General features: G+C 38.2%; 1 protein-coding gene across 1 annotated transcript; it reads right to left on the bottom strand.

Annotated features, from left to right (window-relative positions):
- Positions 1-1843: 1843 nt before the first annotated feature.
- Positions 1844-27133, bottom strand: LOC141292858 (NHS-like protein 2). The gene is made up of 5 exons (XM_073824919.1): positions 27023-27133; positions 9862-10024; positions 6271-8217; positions 2921-3059; positions 1844-2839 (listed from the first exon to the last, which is right to left on the bottom strand). The coding sequence occupies exons 3-5, from the start codon at positions 8129-8131 to the stop codon at positions 2581-2583; spliced, it is 2259 nt and encodes a 752-aa protein (XP_073681020.1). The 5' UTR covers positions 8132-8217; positions 9862-10024; positions 27023-27133; the 3' UTR covers positions 1844-2580.
- Between the last annotated feature and the right edge of the window lie 75 nt (positions 27134-27208).

The raw sequence follows: 27208 nt of genomic DNA, 5'->3' as shown, positions 1-27208 counted from the left end.
TTAGTGTGAATCCTTGCAATATCGTAGTTTTGAGCCAGGCTACAGAGAGTTTCCCATAAATATGATGGATGTGTAGATGGTGTCAAAAAGAGACAACTGTGTGAGAAGGTACACTGCAAAAAATGCTTTTCTTACTTAGATTTTTTTGTCTTGTTTCCAGCCAAAATATCTGAAAATTCTGGATTTTAGACGTGTAAAAATTATTATCTTGTTTTCAAAAAAAACAAGAAAAAATTATGTGATTTTTTGCTTGGAACAAGCAAAATAATCTGCTAATGGGGTAAGACAAAAAATCTTATTTCAAACAGAAAACAAATTTTTTTTTACCCCATTGGCAGATTATTTAACTTGTTTCAAGCAAAAACACACTTAATTTCAACTTGTTTATTGTTATTGTAATATTGTCTAGAAAATCCTTCTTGATTTAAGAATTTGTAGATATTTTGGCTGGAAAAAGACAAAAAAATCTAAGTAAGATTTTAGATTTAGTTTTTGACTATTGACATTTTAAAAGTTTAACAATTTTAATAGTTTGTTATGTTTTTGCTGGATACTGTAATTCGAATCTGTGAATTAGTTCAGAAAATACTGGTGTATCATGGCCATTTTTGTCAGGTTAAAAGGTATATTATTATGACTAAATTACTGATCAAAGCAGTGTAAGTGCTAGTATGCACATAAACAAGGTCAAAATATTGCTTTGGACTAGTTATGAAGTTCTAGCGGAAATGACTGTGGCTTCGCCAGCAAGTATTATTGGCTTAAAAAAGTTTTTCTATCGCAACTTTTCTCCGCACAAAATGCTTTTATGGAACAATTGTCTCATTACTTCTAGGAATTACTTCTACCTTTTAACATTATTATCACCCTACTTACCCAGTTGATTGATTTCTTTGACAATTGCAAAAAAATTTGTATTACAACTTTAAAAAAAATGTTAGGTTTAAATATGCAAATGAGGCATTATTTAATGAAATATGCAAAATTTGCATACATTTCTAGTACAAAAATCTAAACACTGCATGAAGTCAGCTTCAAAATTCTTGTTTAATTTTTAAAGTTTTTAAAGTTTTTACAGAGGGGATTTGGGGTTTCTCATTTTGTCACGCCATAATTCAGAAAAAACAGGCAGGAAACACTATATTTTTCAAAATTTTTGGGGGAATAAAATGTTGTATAAAATCAAACAAATTATATATAAACAAATGCCTCTGTAAAAACCTTCAGGATATAGACAGGAATACAAATGTAAAGTTTGGTGTGTGTAAGTGCTACTGAAGTGGAGATTTATGGCTCAGTGTTGAAGAAAAAACTCATTTTGAGAAAACAGCCTTTAAAAATATGCATTGTGATTGAAATCTGTTGACACAAATAGATAAAGTGCTATAAAAGAAACACTTAAAGGTGTCTTTTGGATGTTTTCATTCCACTAGTCTGAAAAGACTCTTTATGAAAAAACAAAAAGGCTTAAGTTAAAGAGGTGCATTTCAAAATACATACATGCAGAGAAAGAAAATATAATCAATTTTTTGATGTCAACACCATAAAATGCACTAAACATTAAATTTTAGTACATTTTGTGACATCTTTATGCAAAAAGCGTCTTTTCTGCGGGTTCTGCTTGGGTTGTCTAACAGAAGTACTACGATACAAGATCAAGACAACATCATGAATTAAAATGGAACTGGTTGAGTATACATTTTTTTACTTTATAATGCATTACATGCACAAATGTGAACATTGTGATAGGAGAAATGTTTAAACTCCATTGCCTCCCCATAATGCATTTTCTTGCAGGATTCTATTTATAATAATAATAAAAAAGCCACAAGAGAAAGTTCATGTTTTTCACATATGAGGAAAAAGTGCTGATACAAGTCCTTGTTTCTCACAGGAGAAAACATGTAAACTGCAGAGTGTATGATGCCATGGCAGGTTTACGTCTATTCAACCTTAAGATTATATTAATTCATAAGAAATTATTCCTTGTTATGTCTAGCAGCTCTTCCTTACACATCCCACATATCTAATGCTACTTCGATACATGATAGATACGCTTTCTGTTTGAGATTACAGCTTAAACACAATGCATAAATACTAAATATGCATTTCTGTAAACATGAAACATTTGAAATTCATGCGAAGAAACACAAAAATAATCGAGAGTTACTTCTGAAAAGTAATTTAATATACTGAACATGTGTAAATCTACAGCAGAACATCTTTAAAACAGTCATTGATATACAATAGCCCGCTTCGTTATGGAAGGCAGGAAGTCAACACAACAATTTATGTTTTAATATTCAGCAACAGTGACTAGAACTGTAATATTTATCTCAGAATAGCATCTCAACTCTTAAAACATTGATATGTACATGAACACATAAAGCTATATTTGAATTTACAAATGTGTTATCATTCACATCAACATTCATGTTTCAGGAAGATATACATTTTAACATCTTGATGATCTACTTTAGAACTTTTTCAAAACAAAGGCAAATATTTACAAGACAATATTTCAGAAACCTTGTCACAAACTAGTTTAGATATAAAACATGACTGCGAAAAGAAGATGCTTTAAGGACCATGTGACTGTACATAGCAGTGTTTCACGTTTGCTGCGATGGTAGCCGTAGGCTTGGAGCTTCTGAGGAGCTCCGCGGCGGAGATCCGTTCGCTGCAAGTAGCCTTGGCACTTCGTGTCCTTCTCAGAAAAGCCATGAAGTTGTCATTCTGAGAACTGATTTTGGAAGCTCCGCTGCCAAGCGTCTGAGTGCCAGGGTCACCTTGCTTGCTTTCAAAGGAGTCTTTACGACCCAGGAGCTTTCGTTTAGACCTGCAAAATGGGAAAATGATATGAGAAACGAGATTGGAGCTGTACTGGGAACTACAGTGTTTTGTAGCAGTGCTAATTAACCTGTGAATTATGGTGAACAGGTCCTCGGTTGTTTGAGATTTGGACTTGTAAAGGAACACATCGTCTTCCTCTCCAACCAGTTGTAGAGGTCCAAGGTCAGGCATTCCCTCCCTCTTCTCTACATCATAAGTTGGATGATCTGTTGACATTACAGGGTTAGTCATTAATTAGTCACCCTCATGTCCTTCCAGACTCCTAAGAGCTTCGTTCATCTTCAGAGCACAAATGAAGATATTTTTGATGGAATCCGAGAGCTTTAGTACTAGAAAGGTGGTAGGGGTGGGGGGGAAATTTGATTCTCCATGCTTGTTTCCATTACAAATTTGCGCAAAACGTTGGCAATATTTTATAAATGTCGATTAAAAAGTATTGCGAAATGACAGCGACGGATGTTATGCAACTAAACGTAATTTTTTCCTCTCGCGATAAGTCATGGCAATGGATTTTTGTGGGATTTTGGCTATATCTAATCAAATGTGACCTGTAAATCTGAGAAAAAAAACGTTTCCATTGCTGTTTTGAGAAATATTCCTTTTTCGAATTGCCTGAAAAACCACTTTTTACGATATATGTGACCCTGGAGCACAAAAACCAGTCTTAAGTCGCTGGGGTATATTTGTAGCAATAGCCAAAAATACGTTGTATGGGTCAAAATTATTGTTTTTTCTTTTATGCCAAAAATCATTAGGAAATTAAGTAAAGATCATGTTCCATTAAGATTTTTTGTAAAATTCCTACTATAAATATATCAAAATGTAATTTTTGATTAGTAATATGCATTGCTAAGAGCTTAATTTGGACAACTTTAAAGGTAATTTTCTCAGTATTTTGATTTTTTTGCACCCTCAGATTCCAGATTTTCAAATAGATGTATCTTGGCCAAATATTCGAATCGAATCTAAGCTTGTTTTTTCCCCCGCATATGGCACGTGTGTGCGCTACAGATTCGGTGGGCTTCATTGCACAATTGCATTGCTTCACAGTATTTCCATTACCCTTTAAATTGAAAATGGAAACGCGTCATTTGCGTATATCACAAAAAAGTTTTTATGCTTGCATGTGGTTGTTTTCAGGCAACTTAAAAAAGGAAAAACAGCAATGGAAATGTTTTTTCGCATTTACCCATTTACAGGTCACATTCGATTAAATATAGCCAAAATCCCACAAAAATCCATTGCCATGACTTATCATGACAGCAAAAAAAAAAAAAAAAAAAAAAAAGTTTTAGTCGCATAACATAGGTTAATGGAAACGCAGCCATTTCGAAATACCTTTTAATCGACATGTATAAAATATCGCCAAAGTTTTGCGCAAATGCTTCCACCCGCCGTGTTTTACTACAGATATGCTTTCATTTACGCTGTTTGGAATGCAGCACTTTTAGATGCACGAAACTTGAGCACTGACAGACTTTCACGTGTGCTTCGTGTTTGTTCCTCCATTGCGGCTGCGGTTAAATGCACTTGCATTTGCGAATACTTTTATACGAAATTGATGTAGGCTACACGCAGTTATGTTTTCAGAGCAGGACAAACCATCTGACACATCGAAATAGATCTGTGCATTAGTTTGAATGCAGCATGTTAAAGCTGCCACTGTCTAAGATCTCATCAGTAATAATCAACCGGCAGTAAAGCTGAGGAAAAAAGAAAAAACAATAACCATTGTCTGTAAACTTTTGGATACTTAAAGAACACTAATTTTAAATAAGTAATTGTTTTAAAAAGTAGCTTGCTCATATAATAAGAAAATAAAGTATATTTTGCACAAAATAAATTTGATATAAAATGTATATGAAAATGTTGCCATGTGCAGTAATATTGAAAACTGAGAATGTGACACATCGTCATATTTAGTTGATAATAAAATGTATAATTAAGTTGAATCGTGAAACCACTCATTACTTTTAAGATGGCAGTACTGACATACAGAGATTCCAACTATAAACAGCATAGCTGCAAAGCATAGAAACTGCATTTTACATTTTGTCCAAATGCAAAGTTGTAAAGATGTATTTGCACAGCAGAAGAATTAATTAGGGAAAAATGTAGATCAAGAATTGTTTTGGAACTCCCAGAATAAGAATCAGATCAGATCATGAAGTGCCTGAAGATGCCCAGCCCTAAAGGTCATCGTTAAAATGTCCATGTGACATCAGTGGTTCAACCGTAATGTTATGAAGCTGCGAGAACACTTTTTTATGCAAAGAAAACAAAAATAACACTTGAATCAACAATTTCGTCTCTTCTGTTTCAGTCTCACACATTCAGGAGAGTATCACGATACATGCATTGTTATTTTTGTATTCTTTGCTTAAAAAAGTCTTCTCATAGCTTCATAACATTACGGTTGAACCACTGATGTCACATAGACTATTTTAATGATGTCCTTACTACCTTAATGGTTCTTAAATGTGGTGGTTGCATTGCTGTCTATGCAGGGTCAGAAAGCTCTTGGATTTCATCAAGAATATCTTAATTTGTGTTGTGAAGATAAACAAAGGTCTTTCAGGTTTGTAGCGACATGAGGCTGAGTAATTAATAACAGAATTAAACTTTTTTTAGACTATCTTTTTAACTATCCTTTTAAGGCTGTGTTCACACTTGTAGTTCAGTTCATTTGGTTAATTTGGTCCGGACCAAAAAGGAAAATGATACATTTGGTCCTGGTCCGCTTAGTGTTCACACTGGCATTTTTTAAAGCAAACCTGAAGACATTGAACCTAAAGGCATAGTAATACACTCACAATCTGATTGGTCAGGATGAATGACATATATATTGTGACGGAAATCACCAAACACTTCAAAAAAAAAAAAAAGGGATGCATTTGATTTAAAGTGAACTTAAGTGGAAAGCATCTAATGCCGTCTAATGGACTAAGAGCGCTCATTGTTGCATGTATATGATTTTTTTTTCACCACAAAGAGCTCATAAAAGGCACTTTACCTCCTTGTTGCATTATGTTTGCCCTCTGCTCATTTTGTTTTGGATACACCGCTTGTTCCCTATTGTGAAATCATGTCGCATAGCATCGCATTCCTGTTTTTGGTTTGTTTCGAAGTATTTGGTCCGTGTTGCGTTCATATTTCAGAGTTCGTTTGGAAGCGGACTGAGACCCATGTTTTTTACGGTCTCAGTCCACTTGTTTGGTGTGCACCAGGGTTAGGATGGCAGCATTCACACTTACTTAAATGAACCGCACTAACAGAGCAATTGCACCAGAGTTAAAATCGAACCAAACATGACAAGTGTGAAAATATCCTAAGAACTGGATATGATCAGCCTTGGAGACAGCAACTTTTTCTGGTAAATAGCATTTAGTCTATTCTTGCTCGTTATATATTTCTTACCTGGTGGATTTGACTGCTGTTGCTCAAGGACCATAGGGTAAGAAGGAATGACGCCATATAGGGTAACATGATACTGACTTGCAGACATCGGAGACTTCGGAGACTTGCAGAGTTTACTTGGAGACAAGGGATCGTCTGAGCTTTTTGGAGTGTCTGGATTATAATAAAGTGAATTATCCACACATGGTGTCTTTGTCAGAGGCGGCGGTGGGGCTCTTCTCTTCTTATGAGGTTCATTTTGGTTAAAACAGGTGGTTGTGTTGAAAGGGAGCACATTCGGATTCTGCGGTTCAAAAGTGCATGGGGGTTGACGGGAGTCTCTCATTGGGTGTGGAGACTGTCCTTCCAAATAGTAGAGATTGTCCTTCTGCTGCCTCTGATGATGTGCTTGTTCACTACTTTGAGATGGTGCAGTCACTATGGGCTTTCCTTTGTTAATCATTGCGTAAATGTCTTCTAGTCTCTCGCTGGGCACGACTGGATCAGAAGATGTTACGAAACGTGGCTGACTGGGTGGCCATTTATTTCTCTGGGGCTTGGGGGCCACTGGAGGTTTGGCTTTTTGGTGATTTGTAGGGCTTAAAGAGCTCCCATCCCGTTCAGTCTCCTCCTCGATAACATCCGTTGTCGCTTCCTGTGCATTCTCGAGATCAGTGCTGCTGACCGAGCGCAAACGCACATTGTTCAGGTCCTCCTGAGTGACCACCGGCATGATCATCAAACTATTACTCATTCTTTGCTTGGGTCTGGTGGCTTCGGTGCTGTCCGAGTAGCGGCGGTTTACAATCGGCTGCACCGGTTCTGGATCAGGAGCGTGCTGCTGGCGTTCAGGAAGCTGAAGAGATAGCCTTGCATTGCGGTTTCTTGCCCTTTGTCCAGGGATAACACTGGAAGGCTTATGACGCATTCTGCAACCCAGTTGAGAAGGTCCCACGGTAACTGAGGACAGGACTGATTGAGTGGGTGTTTCGCATTGGCTTGCATAGCCACTCGATGGAGAGTTCGACCCGAAGCGTTTGGAAGGAGACGAGATGGAAGGCTGGGAGGGCGAGGAGTGGGAAGAAGACGGGGATGTGTTTATTTCAGAATTACGAGGGGTACCTTCGCTTATCGGAGCTGCCACTGACGGGCCCAAGCCTGACTTGCATGGCTCACTGGATCGAAGCTCATTTAGTGCTCGGTGACTAGAAACGGATGTCTTTAGTGTCACCTTTCCAGGTGCTTCAGCTGTGGGAGATGGTTTCTTGCTCTTACCAACTTCTTGTTTCGAGGTTGGAATGAGATCTGGCAGCATCACGTTTTGCCCGTCCTTTTTCAGATTAAGTCCTTGTAATTTGCGTTCGGAAAACTTCTCCGCCGCGAGCCTTTGCAGTGACACCGTTCGTACAGGCGGAGCTGGTTTCCTTTTGGCCTTCTTGAGGACAATGCTCCGGGATCTAGATCGTGGCACTGCATCCGGAAGTCGATCTCCCCTCCTTGCGGAGGTGCTATCACTTCCGCTGTCCTCCGAGCTGCTGCTGGGATATGAAAGTGCATAGCTTTCGCATCTGCGCCGGGCCACTCCTGGGTTGGAATTGACAGTGGTGGAAAGTGACAAGGAGCGTCTGTGGAGCTCTATGTTACTGCTTGGTCTACTCCTACGCTCTTTCTTCACGCAATCTTTATCTCGTCTTGTCACGGCAGCGGAGTCAGCGGGTGATGCCTGGCTCGGCTCCTCTGGATCCTGGAACTGCGGAGGGGGTTTGATCACGTCGGGTGCCATCAGAAAGGAGTTGACGTTATCATCCCACTCGGATGAAAAGGTGGAGACGTTCGGGCCGCACCAGCCTTGGGCAGAACAAACCAGGGTTGTGTTTTCCATCTTCGATTTTAGTTCAGCACTTTTCCATGAATCGGTTGCAGAGATATTCCATTAGCTCCTTCAGGCTGTTCTTGAAAATACACAACCTGGGGCGACAGAAAGAATAATTCATTGCAGGGCTGTGATGTTATAACATAAAGGCAAATGCTGAATCTGTTTTCCACTCGTGGTGACATCACTGTCCAAATGCTTTAAACAGAGAGGACTAAAAAAAGTGGAAGAGAAAATCTGCCCATCTTGGTCTTTGTTTGGCACACGAGTGGGTGTTTGCCATGGCAACAGTTACCTGTTAATCCATATAGAGACAGAAAGCAGACTCAAGAGAACTGTATTTGCACAAGCATTTATTAGTACAACAGCTAACTTTTCTGTATAGGGACAAATAATGTTATTTTATTGAACAGTAGGGATGAGGGTTACAAGGCCAAATCTTCTTTAGAGTGATCAGAAACAGGCCGGCCTTTACGATTATCATTTTTGTTGTGATAAAACAAAAAATCTGTGCTTTCCCAGTCTTGGGAAAATAAAAATAAGCATTTAAGCATTTAAAGTTAAGTGAATACCGTTACATATCCCCCCCTTAGTTTGTGCATCCCAAGGGTCTTGGACAAAAATAACATACTCATTATTAATATAATTTTAATTAAGTGATGACGTCATGCTACACCGCTTTGCTGGAAAAATAACATTTTCATTTGTGGTTCATTTGCAAAAACAGAACTTTTTTTTAAAAAAAGCATGTTTTTTCATTGTGCATTCCAATGAATCTCAATCAAATTGCAGTTGAGTTATTGTGATATAAAGTAAAACACAATAAAAACATGGTAACATAATAAAAACATGATTTTTGAAGAGTTATCTGTTTTTGCAAATAAACACTTCACCTGCACTCTTTCACAAAGAAAATGACACGACTATTCCAAACTGAAGTCCGTTTATCCATGTATAAAATCCTCAAAGTGTCCTCAGAGCCAAACGCACCAGCATCTATGTGAATGTATTCATTGTATTCACTTAAAACAGAGTCAGGCCGACACTAACTATATCTAAAAATGCAAACACATCTTTAAAATGTCTCAGATATATAAATACTAATAGGAAATACAAAGACTGAATCTAAAATCAAAGCATATTATGATGGTTTTGCAATTAAATGAGACCTGTAGAGTTTCCCAAGCTTCTTGCTGAGAAGAACGCCATCAACCTGATGCTCGCTCTGCTCTCATTTTACCAAATGTTTATACCTGCTTTTCAATTGCTCAAACGTCAACAACCTGTCGCTCTGTGTTTATAATAAGCGATATCACTGACCAGTGGTCAAGATGAAAGTTTTTATGAGCGCAATTACCAAAGGAATCTTTCAGATCAACAAAACACTAAAAAAAGCACACATCTTGCTCCTCACATGCTCTTGCGTGTGCATTATGACGTTGCTGCTTACGGCCAGAAATATGTATGTTTTGTAACCATCCTGATGTGCCTGACGCCCTCGACAGGTTTGAACAGATAAGCAAAATACAAGGTTAAATGAACCTGCGTAGAGTTGCACGACCAAAGTCAGAGGTCACTCTGTCAAAACACACAATATTGCTGCAGAGGACAAACGTCACAGACAAAGGCATGAAATCAGCAAACCTTTAAATGCAGCAAAGGGCATTTTCCAGATCTCTGAGAGGATGGTCAAACCTAATCGTCCTCAAAAACATCCCATGTCGCATCTGTCGTCTTACCTTTCATTAGCTCTGGAGACCGAGCCGTGCCGTGTGATGCTGTTCCCACTCTATCGCTGTCTCTCTCTAGCTCGCTGCTCTGGCTCAACGCATTCACATGCTGTTACCATGACGATAGGAAGTGGGCTGCTTGCTTCCTCTCTGAGTTCAAGTTCGTTGAATGCTGAGTGAGGAGATAGAGAGAGAGAGAGAGAGAGAGAGAGAGACATATTATATAAACACCAAATCCTCAGAGACGCTGGAAAATTCGCTGTGCTGCTTGTCAAAAACAGCTACATACCCAGCCATAAGTCAGAATCCACAATTGCAGCAAAAAATGAAATTTCAATAATATCCACTGTAACCTATTTTGTATAATATAGCATGTATAGGGTGCATTAACAAAGAAACTGAGTGATCTCTGTTGATATTAAGAACAATGTTATGTAACATTATGTCAAAGCAAATGAATAGAACCAATGCACCAACTGTTTCGATACAACACACTGTCCTCACTTTGTGCAGCATTGCAGTATGGTATGAAAACAACTCAAAAAAAGATTGCAGTCAATGATGCTTCTCATGCATATCACTGCAGGTGCCATTCTCAAAACTGAGCGAGTGAGATTTGAAGTCAGATCCACCCATTTTCAGGAACACTGCGAAACAGGCATTTACCATTGTTCTGCATTTTCCACATTTCGACAACAGAGGTGGTGTGAGAGCATGTTTGAAGAGGTGTGAAATATATAATCATTCCGTATTACACAACTCAGTTGCATAACAAGCCTGTTTGATCGTAAAACTTCATGTGGTAATACTCAGCGTAGCCTTGCACTTAACAGCATGAGTGAGCTTGGACCAGGAGTTCTTGAGGATGTTTTACTATTAGCACCGAGGGTCAAATGGGGTGATGTGTAATCATAGATGGTAACAAGTGCTGTAGTCACCGATGCCTCATCCAATTTCATTTATATAATCATGCAAGGAGATCCAAGAAAAGAATTCACGTACATCCGATTGAACTGCAAGGTTAATTCTTACGTGCTGACTGATGAAGTGCACGTAAATGCAAAAGTGTCAATTCTTGCATATACTGTGGCCAATAACTGTTCATACTCTGTGCAGCCCATCCTAATAAGGCTGAGGTGTGGGCGACTCTCTAGCTGTCTGGCTGGAAAGTGGCAGCAGATCAGCCTAGTGAAGTCCATCGGGGAAGGCGCAAACATTGATTGTTGAACGCTGAGGTTTGAATCATTGGCCAGCAAAGCATGGCAGTTGGCAATGTTTGAGAAAGTTACTTTACATTCAAAAATAATGGATTACACTATTGCATTACTCCCTAAAAATAAAACCAATTGTGTTTCTTAATTACTAATTACTTTTTATGGAAAGAAATGCATTATAATATTGCATTACTCCCCAAAAAAGTAACTAATTGTGTTACTAAGTTACTTTTTATGTAATGCATTACAATGTTGTGTTAATTAGTTACTTTGTATGAAAAGTAATCCATTACAATATTGCAATAAAAAATAACTGTTACTCCCTAAAAAGTAACTAATTGCATTACTTAGTTACTTTTTATGGAAAGTAATGCTTTATTCCATAAAAAGAACCTAATTATGTTACTTAGCTACTTCTTCTGGAAAGCAGAATGCATTACAATATTGTGTTACCCCCTAAAAAAACTAATTGTGTTATTTAGTTACTTTTTATGGAAAGTAATGCATTTCAATATTGTGTTACCCCCTAAAAAACTAATTGCATTATTTAGTTATTTTTTATGGAAAGTAATGCATTACAATATTGCATCACTCAATAAAAAAAAGGTAAAAAATTGCGTTAGTTACTTTTTATGGAAAGTAATGCATTACAATTTTGTGTTACTCAATAAAAAAGTAGCAAATTGTGTTACTTAGTTACTTTTTATGGAATGTAAAGCATTACAATATTGCGTTATTCCATAAAAATAGTAACTAATTCAGTTACTTAGCTACTTTTTCTGGAAAGTAATGCATTACAATATTGTGTTACCCCTGAAAAGTAACTAATTGCGTTACTTAGTTACTTTTTATGGAAAGTAATGCAATATTGCTTTACTCAATAAAAAAGTAACAAATTGTGTTACTTAGTTACTTTTTATGGAAAGTAATGCATTACAATATTGTGTTACTCCCTAGAAAAGTAACTAATTGCGTTACTTAGTTACTTTTTATGGAAAGTAATGCATTACGATATTGCTTTACTCAATAAAAAAGTAACTAATTGCGCTACTTAGTTATTTTTTATGGAAAGTAATGCATTACAATATTGTGTTACTCCCTAAAAATAGTAACTAGTTGCGTTACTTAGTTTCTTTTTATGGAAAGAAATGCATTACAATATTACCTTACTCAATAAAAAAAGTAACAAATTGCATTACTTAGTTACTTTTTATGGAAAGTAATGCATTACAATATTTTGTTACTCCCTAAAAAAGTAACTAATTATGTTACTTAGTTACTTTTAATGGAAAGTAATGCATTACAATATTGTGTTACTCAATAAAAAAGTAACAAATTGCATTAGTTACTTTTATGGAAAGTAATGCATTACAAAATATTGCGTTACTCCATAAAAAGTTACTAATTCCGTTACTTAGCTATTTTTTATGAAAAGCAATGTATTAAAATATTGTGTTACTCTATAAAAAGTAACCAATTGCGTTACAGATCAGCAGGGTTATGCATAAAATGGGATTAAATACATGAAGGATATTTGTTATATTTAACATATTTAGTTATTGCAGGTTTGCGTCATATTCTGAGTTTGCATTTCACAGTTTTTATTCATTTTGAGGAATCTGTTTTTGTGAGATGCATGTTCACATTTAGTCTAGAACTACAGTAAGCATCTCTCGATTTCTCTCAACATGGGGACAGGAGAGCTGTGTTAAGCATCGCAGCAACACAGAACTGATATTCAGTGTTTAGTGATTCATTTCAGTTTCAGTGCATGTCCTCAGTCATGGGTGCTGCCCCGTAGTTGACATCATTTTTCTGAAAACTGTCACTAAAGCCACAAACAAAACAAGAGACACACCCTTCAAATAGAGGAAGCACATTTGCTCAAGCGGACAGTGACAGGAAACACAAAGCTTGGTTTCTAGATTGCATAAAGATGGGGTGAACTAATGGCCAAAGTCAAGAAAGCACCTGAGGAGGATCTGAAACCACACAATATAAGGACAACACCCAAGAACAACAGCGTCATTACTCAGAATTAGTTTGTTTAGCTCACACTAAAGGAGTGAACCCTAAATGATTTTCAGTTGATATTGAGCTAATTCCAAACTTGTGTTTGATAAGAAATACAAAATGCAACAGACTATTTAAAAAAAAATATATATATATTGAAACATCTATTTACATTCAAAACTAAATTTTGACATTTTCATGTAGCCAAGCAATTTTTCTTACAGTTAATTTGTCCTCATTATGTAGACATAATTTTTAAGCACAATATACTGCTTGTTCATTCTAATTAGTGGTACAATTCACATCAACAAAAGTACAAAAACAATATGCAACAAAAAACTTAATCATTAAACACCATCTTGATATTACAAATTCCCTGGTGAATATGTCACCCATGTTACAGAAACTGTACACCACTACACACTGTGATTATCTGATTCTATTAATCAAATCTGAATACATGTTTGTCCCAAAATAGTTGTACCCAAAATAGTTGAAGACCAGTTAAAATAGGCTTGACAATGGGTTATTGTAGATAAAACAGTGCATGGTTGCATGGTCTTGTAATAAACCATTTTTTAGTTGCTCAGTTGACATAAATTTCATAGACATAAGTGCAATATTGTCATAATTGTTAGAAAAAAATAAAATTATCATCAAAGGATGTGACATGATTTTTTCCTGGGTGTTGTGTTTTTGTGTTTTGTCATGTTTTTTGCCATGATACCAAAGTGTTATTAATGTGGTTGTTAGGGTGTTAGGAGTGTTTTTAATGGTCTGAGTGTTTGCTTACTAGTCAAAGTCAAATGTCAACCTCCAAGTGTCTATGACAACAGAGTGGGACACGCTTGAAGACTTAATGCTGGTGGTTTTGATTGCATGTTTTTGTAGTTGTTCTCAGTTTGCTTATAAACTTACTGTACAGACAATGTGCCAAAACAATTCTGTTTTTAATACAATTTGTTTTAATGTTCAGTGTACTTTTATATGCATTCAATTACTGCTGTAGATGTGAATCAGTAACTGGGACACATTTGGTATCTATTTGTTTTGCGATAAAACTGGAACAAATAGACTTCACAGACGAGCCATAGAGATTTTGTTTAATTTTATTTAATGTAACAAACTAAAAGGAATATTTTCACCCAAAAGTGAAAATTTGCTGAAAATGTACTGACCCTCAGGCCATCAAAAATGTACATTTATTTCTTAATGGGAACAGATTTGGAGAAATTACGTTACTCACAAATGGATCTTCTGCAGTGAATGGGTGCCGTCAGAATGAGAGCAGCTGATAAAAACATCCCAATAATCAATAATAATATTAAACATCATGATAATTAACATCTTGTGAAGCCAAAAGCTGAATGTTACTTTTTATGTAAAGTAATGCATTACAGTATTGCATTACTCCCTAAAAAGTAACTAATTGTGCATTAGTTACTTTTTATGTAAAGTAATGCATTGCAATATTGCGTTACTCCAAAAATTAACAAATTGCATTACTTAGCTACTTCTTATGAACAGCAATGTATTGAAATATTGCATTACTCCCTAAAAAGGTAACTAATTGTGTGTTACTTACGCCTGACAGAGCGAGAGCAGGGACCTTGCATTGACCAATACCTTTTAAGGAATAAGTCAAGTCAGTCAAGTGAAGTCCAGCGACCGGTGACAAACCAAAGTTCGCAGGATATCAGCCCCCCGTTGCAAGAGAAGGTAGTTCGAGCACAGAGACAGTGGAAGGAGTGTATGAAGAGCCCACCCAGACAGGGAAGTCATCGAGAAGGAAGAAGCCCCTGCAAAGCAAACCAAAGGTAAACTGGCCCAGGGCTTCAGAAAAAGCAAAATGGGAGCATTTTAATGCAGATGTGAGCTGTATCTTGGAAAGTCTGAAGGGTACTGTTAAGCAGAAACTTGGGAGGATGGAAGACATCATTTATGAGTATGGAGCTGAAAGATATGGAGTTAGAGAGGAAAAAACGAGACTACCAGCTCCAGAGGTTAAGTCCAGAGGGCAATTAGAGATAGAATGCCTGATAAAGCAGAGAAGGCAGTTAAAAAAGCAATGGAGGAAATCCTCAGATATGGAGAAGGAGGGAATTAATATACTCCAGGAGAACATCAAAATTCGACTGACTTCCTTAAGGCGTGCAGAACAATTAAGGATGGTGGGAAAAAGGAAAGAACGAACAAGAACTCGTTTCTTTAAAGACCCATTTAAGTTTATGAAATCCCTATTTGCGGAGAAAAAAAAATGGGACATTGAAGGCATCAAAGCAAGCCCTAGAAGAACATCTGGAAAAAACATACTCTGACCCAAACAGGCATGAGCAGTTACTGATCCCAGCTGAGATGCCTCCTATTGAACAACCAGAATACCAGATGGATGTAAACCCTCCAAAATGGAAGGAAGTAGAGAACATAGTCAAGAAAGCAAGAGCTTCATCAGCCCCAGGCCCTAATGCCATCTCTTACAAGGTATATAAAAACGCCCCTAGTGTCCTTCGCTTTCTGTGGAAATTAATGAGAGTGGTTTGGGAAAAACAAGCTATACCCAAGGCCTGGTGTAGAGCTGGGGGAGTACTGATACCAAAGGAGGAGGAATCTTCGACCATCAGCCAGTTCCGACCTATTAGCCTTCTTAACGTTGAAGGAAAAAATTTTCTTCAGTGTTATAGCACAGAGATTGAACATCTATCTCGATAAGAACAGGTTCGTGGACACAACAACCCAGAAAGCGGGAATTTCAGGGATCTCAGGATGTCTTGAGCATACCAGCATGATTTGGCATCAAATTCAATCAGCCAAGAGAGATAAGAAAGATCTTCATGTTGTCTTCCTTGACCTGGCTAACGCATTTGGCTCAGTGCCTCACAGTGTCCTTTGGGCTGCCTTTGAGTTCTTCAGAATACCAGAGTCCATTATAAACTTGGTGAAAGCCTATTTTACTGACCTACAATTCTGCTTCAGTACATCAGAAGCCACCACCTCATGGCAGCGGCTGGAAATAGGTATTATGGCTGGTTGCACAATCTCTCCACTTGCATTTGTCATGGCAATGGAGGTGATTATTAGAGCCTCAAAATGGGTAGTTGGGGGTGAGCGGCTGAGATCTGGTACCCGGTTGACACCAATCAGGGCCTATATGGATGACTTAACAATACTTACCACCACGGCACCTTGTACCAGACGCCTACTCAACAAACTGCAAGAAAACATTACATGGGCCAAGATGAAGATCAATCCAGCTAAATCCAGAAGTATTTCCATTGTCGCAGGAAAATTGGTTGACCAAAGGTTCTGTATTAATGAGGAACCAATTCCAACAATTCTAGAGAAGCCAATTAAAAGCCTGGGAAGACACTATGATAGAAGTCTAAAGGATTGTGAACAGGTCCGGCAACTGAATCAGGAGGTTAAGAGGGGCCTAGATACCATCAATCAATCCATGCTTCCAGGCAAGTTAAAACTCTGGTGCCTACAGTTTGGCTTGATGCCCCGATTGATGTGGCCTCTTACCGTTGTTGATATGCCCCTCACAAAAGTTGAGAAAATGGAAAGGAAGATCAGCTCCTATGTGAGGAAATGGCTAGGGGTACCACGATGTCTTAATAGCATCAGCCTGTACGGACATGGCATCCTTGAGCTGCCCCTTTCAAGTTTGGTGGAAGAGTTCAAATGTGCTAAAGTAAGGCAAGTGATGACACTCTCAGAATCCCGGGATCCGTTAATACGGGAAGTTAGACCAGCTCTGCCAGCGGGACGAAAATGGACACCAGATGAAGCTGTTCAACTAGCCAAATCTGCACTTTATCATGCTGACATTGTGGGACATGTCCAACATGGGAGAGGGGGGCTGGGTTTATCTCAAAATAGACCCTTATGGAGTAAGGCAACACCGTCAGAACGGCGGAAACTGGTGGTTCAAGAAATCCGTCATCAGGAGGAAGTGGCAAGGCATGCCAAGGCTGTTGGACAGGCACAACAGGGACAGTGGACCAGCTGGGAAGATATGGAAAAAAGGAAGATCAGCTGGAAAGACCTCTGGGAGATGGAGGCAGGAAGGATAAGTTTTCTCCTTAGAGCGACATATAATGTTCTTCCATCACCAAAGAACCTTCAACAGTGGTTAGGAGAAGATCCTCTATGTCCTTTGTGCGCATCCTCAGCCAACCTCAGACATATCCTCACTGGCTGTAAAGTGAGCCTTTCTCAAGGAAGGTATACATGGAGGCACAACCAAGTGCTGAAATGTCTTGCGGCAGCAGTTGATCTCAAAATAAAATCTACCAACTCCACACATCTTATAAAATCAACTACAGATATGATGTTCATCCGTGAAGGGGAACAGGGGCGAAGAAGGGCTTCTTTACTGGTGAAGACTGGACAGTTGGAAGGAGCCAGGGACTGGAAGATGTTAGCAGATGTAGGCCAGCGACTCACAGTTCCAGCGGAGATTGTGACCACCACACAAAGACCAGATCTAGTTCTCTGGTCAGGTACCCTGAAGTCTGTCTATTTCATCGAACTGACAGTACCCTGGGAAGATGCTACAGAGGAGGCATATGAGAGGAAAAAGCTACGGTATGCGGAAATGGCAGAGGATGCTCAACAGCGTGGGTGGAAAGTGTCTGTCCGCCCTGTGGAGGTTGGCTGCAGAGGCTTTGTAGCAAAATCCAGTGTCAGGTTGCTCAAGGAGCTGGGAATACGTGGCCAAACCCTTCGGCAGACCATCAAACAACTATCAGACTCGGCAGAATACTGCAGCCGGTGGATCTGGTTAAGAAGGAAAGACCCCAGCTGGGCACCAAAAGGATAGGAACCCACACCAAGGTCTGATCAGCCTGTGGTGGGCCTGCTTTAGCGGAAGGTGTATTGTGTTTAAAAGGCCGAAACACCTGAGGAGGCAAAGGTACACAACTGAAGATGGGTTCCTCTCTAATGTATTGGTGGCCCTAAACATCAGCTGGGGGTGACAGTGTGAGAGACTTAAAATCAGGGGACTATTTCCATCATGTCCTATGCATTTAAAAAAAAAAAAAAAAAATCACATTTCCCTGTGCCTTATCTATTTTCAGTAATGTTCCATTTAATCCCGTGTGTCCAAACCGAAGCCTTGATATTATTGTCTCTTCTCGCCTATTCCTCCCTGTACACCTTATTTCTCCCACTCTCCTTTGAATCTTATGAAACCATCGTCCTTTCCTATTTTCTTCCCATTGTTGTTGCCATTGTTTCTTTAATTTATTTTTTAATAATACTCTTAATTTCTGTTCTACTAATACTAACTGTAAAATCAATTTGATTATTTGTAGTAACTTCCTTTGCTATTTTATCTGCTATTTCATTTCCCTTAACTCCATAATGTTTTCAACGTCATTACTTTGGCACCAATGAGATGAGTTGTGGGAGTTACGTTATCTCGACATTATTAATTTACCTGCAACCAATGAGAAGGCATGTGGGCGGGGTGACACGTGCAGCCCCGCCCCAGATTCAGCCCCGCCTCGATCTGCAGGCTGCAGACAGTGGCTTCTCAATGCATGAACGAGGGAGCGAGCTGTTTCCCACTCAGGTCCGAGTTCACAGCTGCTGCCAATTAATAATCCGTTTACGAGCGTAACAGGTGCAGCAGATCAGGGTTATAAAAGTTCTGCAATGAAGCGTAAACTTTTATCGTAATAAAGAGTGTTGCTGTTTTGATTTCGTCATGTTTACTATGGAACTGGCAAAACTCTTTATTTGGATTTTACTGTGTCATCAGTGTGTGTGCAATGGTAAGTTTATCTCTCTCTCTGGGAGCTGCTGTTTGTGTGCAGTTCTAGTTTTCGCCTAGCCTTTTCATGCAATAATGAATCAACCGCAGAGTGTTTATGTAGTATGAAAGTACAAACGAGGTCTTCATTTGACTAAAGTCTTTTATAACTGTTACCCGTGACTCGTGCATATCTCTAGTTATGCGTATTCTAGCAATTATGCATGTAGCTCCTATGGTTGAATGGCTAATTGAAACGATTCATTTGAAGAAACCTGAGAAGTTTGTAAAACGTTTTACCTTTTGGGAATTTAAGACGGGTTTGATAAGACTTCGACTAAGTTTCTTTCCAATGTTTAGGGTAAGTGTACCCATTAATCAAATTTAAAAACTTTGCCTTTCTGAAAGATTAATTGCCTAGTAATTATGCATGTTAACTGCAAACACATTTTGTGGTTTCACTTTACGTTAATTCACAAATAAGTGCATCACATTGTTGTGCAGAGCAGATTTTCATAAATTAACTCGTATTTAAGCTTCATGGGTGTCTCTGTAAAGAGCCTAAGTTTTTAAAGGCATTTAAACCACCCTTACCTTATGCGTTTCAATGAGGAATCCCTCCAATTCCCTTGCTAAATTGAGTGAAAGTCCTTATTTTTACCTTAATTTACAACTATTAAGATATGTAGGTGTACAAGTTAAACACTAGCCAAATAATTGAGTAGTTTTACTTCTTTTGGGGATTTATGCTTTGCTTAAGTACAACTTAAACTGACTACTTGTACTTTTACGTGATTACGTTTTGTTAGAAAAAAAAACTGTACTTTTTACTCTTATCTTAAAGTGCCTTTTTATTATCTTATGCACATTAAATATTGTAAACCTTAGAATTCATCTAATTAGTCACAACTAATTTATCAATATTTTTAGAGGAACTCAATGCCCCAAGTAAACAATTAAAAGATTAATTATCCATTTAGACCGTGATGCTGAATAAACACACAATAAAAAAGTGGCCTTTCAAAACGTTAATTGTTTTAATTCTATGTCTCTTCTAATTCAACATCTTATTCTATGTCGCTCTTCAAAGGGATAGTTCATCCAAAAATGAGAGTTCTCATTTACTGAACCTCTGTCATCCTAGTTATGACTTTCTTTCTTCAGATGAACACAAGCAAAGATTTTTAGTTCATATAATGCAAGGGAACAGGAGCACTTCAGATACTAGTTTAAAATATTAGTATTTGTACTCCTATGCTGTTTTTCATGTAAGACGACCCTGATTCTTTAACCAGGGTTACAAGAATTACTGTCATTCACTTGTATATAGTTTTCGACGTGTAATTTTTAGATGTCCCGTACACTTGTGTTATATGAAGAGAGGTGTTTTCTTTTCTAAAACTCTTAGTTTGTGTTCATCTGATAAATGAGAGTTTCTCTCCCTTTAACCATACTTCTGTATGTCAGGGAAAAAAGCTACTACTTTAAAATTGTACTCATGTATGTTTTTGGCCAGATACTTTTGAGTAAAATTTTCACTGAGTATATGTACTTTCACTTAAGTAAATACTTTTACACCTCTGTGTAAGGCACCATTTTCTATAATGGGTGACTGCTAGTGTCTCATTATACAAAAATCATAGAGGTATGTCGCCTTTACCATGAGGCTGCTGTAAAAAATATTGTATGTTCTAGCAAACCTGTTTAAGGACTTAAACTGTGCAGAAGTACCAATTAAACCCCTTTCAGGCTTTTGGCTTTATTCGTAAGATCTTAATTTTTATTATAAATTGTACATCAACTTAAGTTTTCAAATGAGCGATATCTTGTGTTTTAACAATTGATTTCTCTTCTAAACCATGTTATCTATTAAACAAACTTTGATTTTGGTGGGCTTAATGGGTACACTTAACCTAAAAAGCTTGGCGCTATTGTTTTTGTTGCTTTAAATTTGAAATGGCAATTGACGTTCTCAATATCTGATTTCTGTATAATTTGAATCTGCTCTCCCCACAAAGCAGGATCAATTGTGGAATCCAACCCACCTGCTAACTTCAGCCTAGATGAATCTGGTTCAGGTGTGCATGCTAACTACAGTCTGGATGCTGATGTTGAGGAATCCAACCCACCTGCTAACTTCAGCCTAGATGAATCTGGTTCAGGTGTGCATGCTAACTACAGTCTGGATGCTAATGTTGTGGAATCCAACGCCAAACCATCTGCTAACTTCAGCCTAGATGAATCTGGTTCAGATGTGAATGCTAACTACAGTCTGGATGATGTTGTGGAATCCAACCCACCTGCTAACTTCAGCCTAGATGAATCTGGTTCAGGTGTGCATGCTAACTACAGTCTGGATGATGTTGTGGAATCCAACCCACCTGCTAACTTCAGCCTAGATGAATCTGGTTCAGATGTGCATGCTAACTACAGTCTGGATGATGTTGTGGAATCCAACCCACCTGCTAACTTCAGCCTAGATGAATCTGGTTCAGATGTGCATGCTAACTACAGTCTGGATGATGTTGTGGAATCCAACCCACCTGCTAACTTCAGCCTAGATGAATCTGGTTCAGATGTGCATGCTAACTACAGTCTGGATGATGTTGTGGAATCCAACCCACCTGCTAACTTCAGCCTAGATGAATCTGGTTCAGGTGTGCATGCTAACTACAGTCTGGATGATGTTGTGGAATCCAACCCACCTGCTAACTTCAGCCTAGATGAATCTGGTTCAGATGTGCATGCTAACTACAGTCTGGATGATGTTGTGGAATCCAACCCACCTGCTAACTTCAGCCTAGATGAATCTGGTTCAGATGTGAATGCTAACTACAGTCTGGATGCTGATGTTGTGGAATCCAACCCACCTGCTAACTTCAGCCTAGATGAATCTGGTTCAGATGTGAATGCTAACTACAGTCTGGATGATGTTGTGGAATCCAACCCACCTGCTAACTTCAGCCTAGATGAATCTGGTTCAGGTGTGCATGCTAACTACAGTCTGGATGCTGATGTTGTGGAATCCAACCCACCTGCTAACTTCAGCCTAGATGAATCTGGTTCAGATGTGAATGCTAACTACAGTCTGGATGATGTTGTGGAATCCAACCCACCTGCTAACTTCAGCCTAGATGAATCTGGTTCAGATGTGAATGCTAACTACAGTCTGGATGATGTTGTGGAATCCAACCCACCTGCTAACTACAGTCTGGATGATGTTGTGGAATCCAACCCACCTGCTAACTTCAGCCTAGATGAATCTGGTTCAGATGTGAATGCTAACTACAGTCTGGATGCTGATGTTGTGGAATCCAACCCACCTGCTAACTTCAGCCTAGATGAATCTGGTTCAGATGTGAATGCTAACTACAGTCTGGATGATGTTGTGGAATCCAACCCACCTGCTAACTTCAGCCTAGATGAATCTGGTTCAGGTGTGCATGCTAACTACAGTCTGGATGCTGATGTTGTGGAATCCAACCCACCTGCTAACTTCAGCCTAGATGAATCTGGTTCAGATGTGAATGCTAACTACAGTCTGGATGATGTTGTGGAATCCAACCCACCTGCTAACTTCAGCCTAGATGAATCTGGTTCAGATGTGAATGCTAACTACAGTCTGGATGATGTTGTGGAATCCAACCCACCTGCTAACTTCAGCCTAGATGAATCTGGTTCAGATGTGAATGCTAACTACAGTCTGGATGATGTTGTGGAATCCAACCCACCTGCTAACTTCAGCCTAGATGAATCTGGTTCAGATGTGCATGCTAACTACAGTCTGGATGATGTTGTGGAATCCAACCCACCTGCTAACTTCAGCCTAGATGAATCTGGTTCAGATGTGAATGCTAACTACAGTCTGGATGATGTTGTGGAATCCAACCCACCTGCTAACTTCAGCCTAGATGAATCTGGTTCAGATGTGCATGCGAACTACAGTCTGGATGATGTTGTGGAATCCAACCCACCTGCTAACTTCAGCCTAGATGAATCTGGTTCAGATGTGAATGCTAACTACAGTCTGGATGCTGATGTTGTGGAATCCAACCCACCTGCTAACTTCAGCCTAGATGAATCTGGTTCAGATGTGAATGCTAACTACAGTCTGGATGCTGATGTTGTGGAATCCAACCCACCTGCTAACTTCAGCCTAGATGAATCTGGTTCAGATGTGCATGCTAACTACAGTCTGGATGATGTTGTGGAATCCAACCCACCTGCTAACTTCAGCCTAGATGAATCTGGTTCAGATGTGAATGCTAACTACAGTCTGGATGATGTTGTGGAATCCAACCCACCTGCTAACTTCAGCCTAGATGAATCTGGTTCAGATGTGCATGGTAACTTCAGCCAGGATGCTGAAGCTAAGGAGTCTAGTTCTGGTACCTCTCATGATCTTGATACTCACGTTGTAATTGTGCCTGGTGACCTCAGCCAGGTGTCAGAATCCGGTGAGGAATCTGCGGACACATCTCATGAATCTAAACCTAGCCTTCTCATTGTGTACGGTAACTTCAGTGACACTGATAACTTGGAGGTTTATGTTAATGGTTCTGACAGTTTCAATGTTGGCTTGCCATAATAAAGTTTTATTTTTTTGTGGACTTGAAAGCATTTGAGTTTGTCTTTTTGAAATTTTGCATTAACAGGTTGTTTTGAATGAATGGTCAGGGTATTTTAATCTGTCACAGGGTTTAGAGTCCTTGTCATTTTGTGTTGTGCATACAGATTTCTGCATTGATGGTCATTCCAAATAATCTGTTCAAATTCTGATACATCTATAGATGTTAAGCTTTTCGTTCAAGGAGATTGGGAGTGTGGGTTTCATGAATGCCAACACAGTGTAGTCTCAAATGGCGCTTTTCCACTACACAGTACCGGCTCGGCTCTGTTTGGTTTTCCACTGTGTAAAAGTTGTACCTGTACCTCCACAATAGTACCTGGTTGTCATAGCGACGCTGCAAGAAACTGTGAATAGTGACGATTCTCTCTGACCAATCAGCAGTCTGCTGTGTTTTCACGTATATTTTAGTATCGCTTGGAACCTCGCCGGAGGTGGTACGAAAAAGTACCTGGAAGCCGGTACAGGTACAACTTTTACACAGTGGAAAACCAAACAGAGCCGAGGCGAGCTGGTACAAATTGCGTTACTTTTATAGAAAGTAATGCATTACAATATTGTTACTCCCTAAAAAAGTAACTAATTACGTTACTTTTTATGGAAACAAAAGCATTGCAATATTGCTTTACTCCTTATAAAAATAAGTTATGTTGCTTAGTTTTTATGGAAACAAATGCATTACAATATTGCATTACCCCCTAAAAAAGTAACTAATTGCATTACTTAGTTACTTTTTATGTAAAGTAATGCATTGCAATATTGCGTAACTCCATAAAATGAACAAATTTAATTACTTAGCTTCTGCGGAAATGCGTACATTTTTAATTAAGACTTTTTAACTTCAAGCAGTTGTCCTTTCACATCAAAATCCACTTGCATATTTATTTTTGGACTCTTTTTCTTGTAAACAGTGCTTTTTCTGTGCATTTTCTCTCCTGTTTCAGACTAAATGAATTTTTCACTGAAGGAAGCGTTATTATGGATTATAGATATGTTCGATCAGAAGTAACAGTATGAAGTTAAATACGTCTTGATGATGGATATGTTTCTTACAAACACAGCTTTTAGCTTGGTGGTATGGATTACTTGTGGAGTGTGATGTTTTTATCAGCTGTTTAGACTGTCATTCTGACGGCACCCATTCACTGCAGAGGATTCATTGCTGAGCAAGTGATAGAATGACACATTTCTACAAATCTGATGAAGAAACAAAGTCATCTACATCTTGGATAGTCTGAGGGTGAGTTTATTTTCAGTAAATTTTAATTTTTGAGTGAATTACTCCTTTTAATAAAAGGACTGAAATTGGAATGATTTAGGTTGAAATATTATAGACAGTAAGATTACTTAAATTGTGTTTTTCTTTAAAACAGGAGAGAGTGATTCAGCAGCCTGTGGAAATGCATGAAAGATCAAACTAAACTAAACTATATGCATATATCTCAGATATACTGTATATAAACTCAGTGACTAAAAGACAAATGTTATTTTTACTTGGGTCTGGAGACTGAGGTGTGGGCGCCTTGAATTGTAGGATATTCTCAGCTGGATTAATTCCGCTCCCAGTTTCCTCCTTGGGATGTGAGAAATCTATTAATATCTATAAAAGGAATACTAAAAATATTCATTCGATACGTCAAATGAATGCCTGAAATGATTGAGCTAAAATTTCAATATTTCATGACCAAGTCATGAAACTGATCACAGATTTTACGTACTGATGATGTACAGTGCCTTGCAAAAGTATTCATTTTTTTTCCACATTTTATGTTGATGCCTTATGTTAAACTATTATAAATTACTTTATTCCCACATCAATCTACACTCCCTACTCCATAATGGCAAAGCAAAAAATTTTTAACATTTGTGCAAATTTATTAAAAATAAAAAAACTGAAAAGATCCTGTTGCATAAGTATTCATTTCTGGGACACTCGAAATTTAGCTCAGGAGCATTCGTATTGCTTCTAGATGTTACTACACTTGGAGTGAAGTTAAACTGTGGCAAATTAATTTGAATGAGTCTGATTTAGAAAGGCACACACCTCTCAGTAAAGGTCTAACAGCTGAAAATGCATATCAGAGCAAAAACCAAGTCCTGAGGTCAAGATAACTGCCTGTAGAGCTCAGTGACAGACTTGCGTTAAGGCAATGATCTAGGGAAGAGTTCAGAAAAAAAATCTGCTGCATTGAAGGTTCACAGAAGCATGTAGCCTCCATTATCCACAATGGAAGACGACTGAAACAACTAGGACTCTAGAAAATGTCTGCCAGCCCCCATCCAAGCTGACAGAGCTTGAGAGGTGAAAAGGTGAGGCAAAGAATGGCAGATAATTGCCAAATGCAGATGTGCAACGCTTGTCACATCAGACCCAAAAAGACTTGAGGCTGTAAAGGTGCTTCAACTATGAGTTAAGGGTATGAACACTTATGCAATGTACTTATCTCAGTGTTTTATTTTTAATAAATTTGTAAAATTAGCAAATCTGCTTTTTGCTTTGTCATTATTATGGTGTATGGAGTGTAAATTGATGTGGGGAAAAACTAATTTAAAGCAGTTTAACATAATGCTGCAACAAAATAAAATGTGAAAAAAATGAATACTTTTGCAAGGCACTGTAGACTAAGTGTGAAACAAGGCCTAATAATTTCCTATAATGTGGCCAGCCAAAATGATAATAAAGGCTTTTTAACCCTTTGTACCAAAAGTGACTTGGACTTTGCCATCAAAGTGTGTTCTTAGTCTGTTGACTGCTGTTTAGACTAGAGGAATGATTTGCTATTGTAATTGATTGCTCATGATGTTTAGGGATATATAATATATTATAGTGGTTGAATTTATCTTAAATGTCACTGGCAAATAAAAAGTAGCCACTAGGATCATATTTGCATAATCAGAGGCCCTTATTATAGTTAAATATATGCTAAATGTGAGTTTGCTGCCATCTAGCGTCAACTCCATCAACTACAATCAGCACCATGGCCAGCACCAGCACATGAAAGCTTTTGACAAATCAATCATCTATTATTTTTTTTTAATATAAATAGTTATTGACTGGCCTTATGCAGAGCAGCTTTCAGATATTTGTCTATGTTTGTCTATTTAAATAAAAGATGGGTCTCATATATATAATTGTTTTGAGGCAAATGCTAATGTTATCAGAAACTCTATAAATGTTTGTTTTGTTGAATTTGTGTTAACTTTTCGTTTAGAATAAATATCAAGGGGGATTGATCTAGACATGTTGAGTTTTGGTCGGGATACAAACTTCCTCAGTGTTCCAACACATAATTTTTACCTTCATAAATAACTTATTTCGTATTATAGATAAACCACTGACATGCAGTACAAACAGATTTTTACTAGCATCTGTTGTTTATAACGTTACACTGGTGAGTAATTTCAGAGCATACTGAAAAATGAAACGCTGCCCTTTTAAAGCCAAAGCAGTTCATTTTAAATTCTACTTTCTATTACATTTTCATTACAATTCTGTTTGCAGCTAGACTACATATTCTGCTACAATGCTATTTTTGTGCGTTGAGCCAAATCACTCACGTTCTCTCCGCGACGCCGCAGACAGTAGCAGCGTTCTGTTTTCGTCGCGTCGCGTTGTCGGCGTCGATGGGTGTTATTGTGATTGTGAAAGCAAGGGCTGTGCTGTATTTCTGTACCACATGTTCTGAATCATTGCGCAGACTGAGCTCTTGACGTCAGTTGTGCGAGTCATCTCAGCGACCAATT

The sequence above is a fragment of the Garra rufa genome, chromosome 19 (assembly GCF_049309525.1).
Source record: "Garra rufa chromosome 19, GarRuf1.0, whole genome shotgun sequence".
Taxonomy (NCBI): Eukaryota; Metazoa; Chordata; class Actinopteri; order Cypriniformes; family Cyprinidae; genus Garra; species Garra rufa.
The sequence above is the reverse complement of the archived record's forward strand: the minus strand, read 5'-3'. Positions and strand labels throughout refer to the sequence as shown.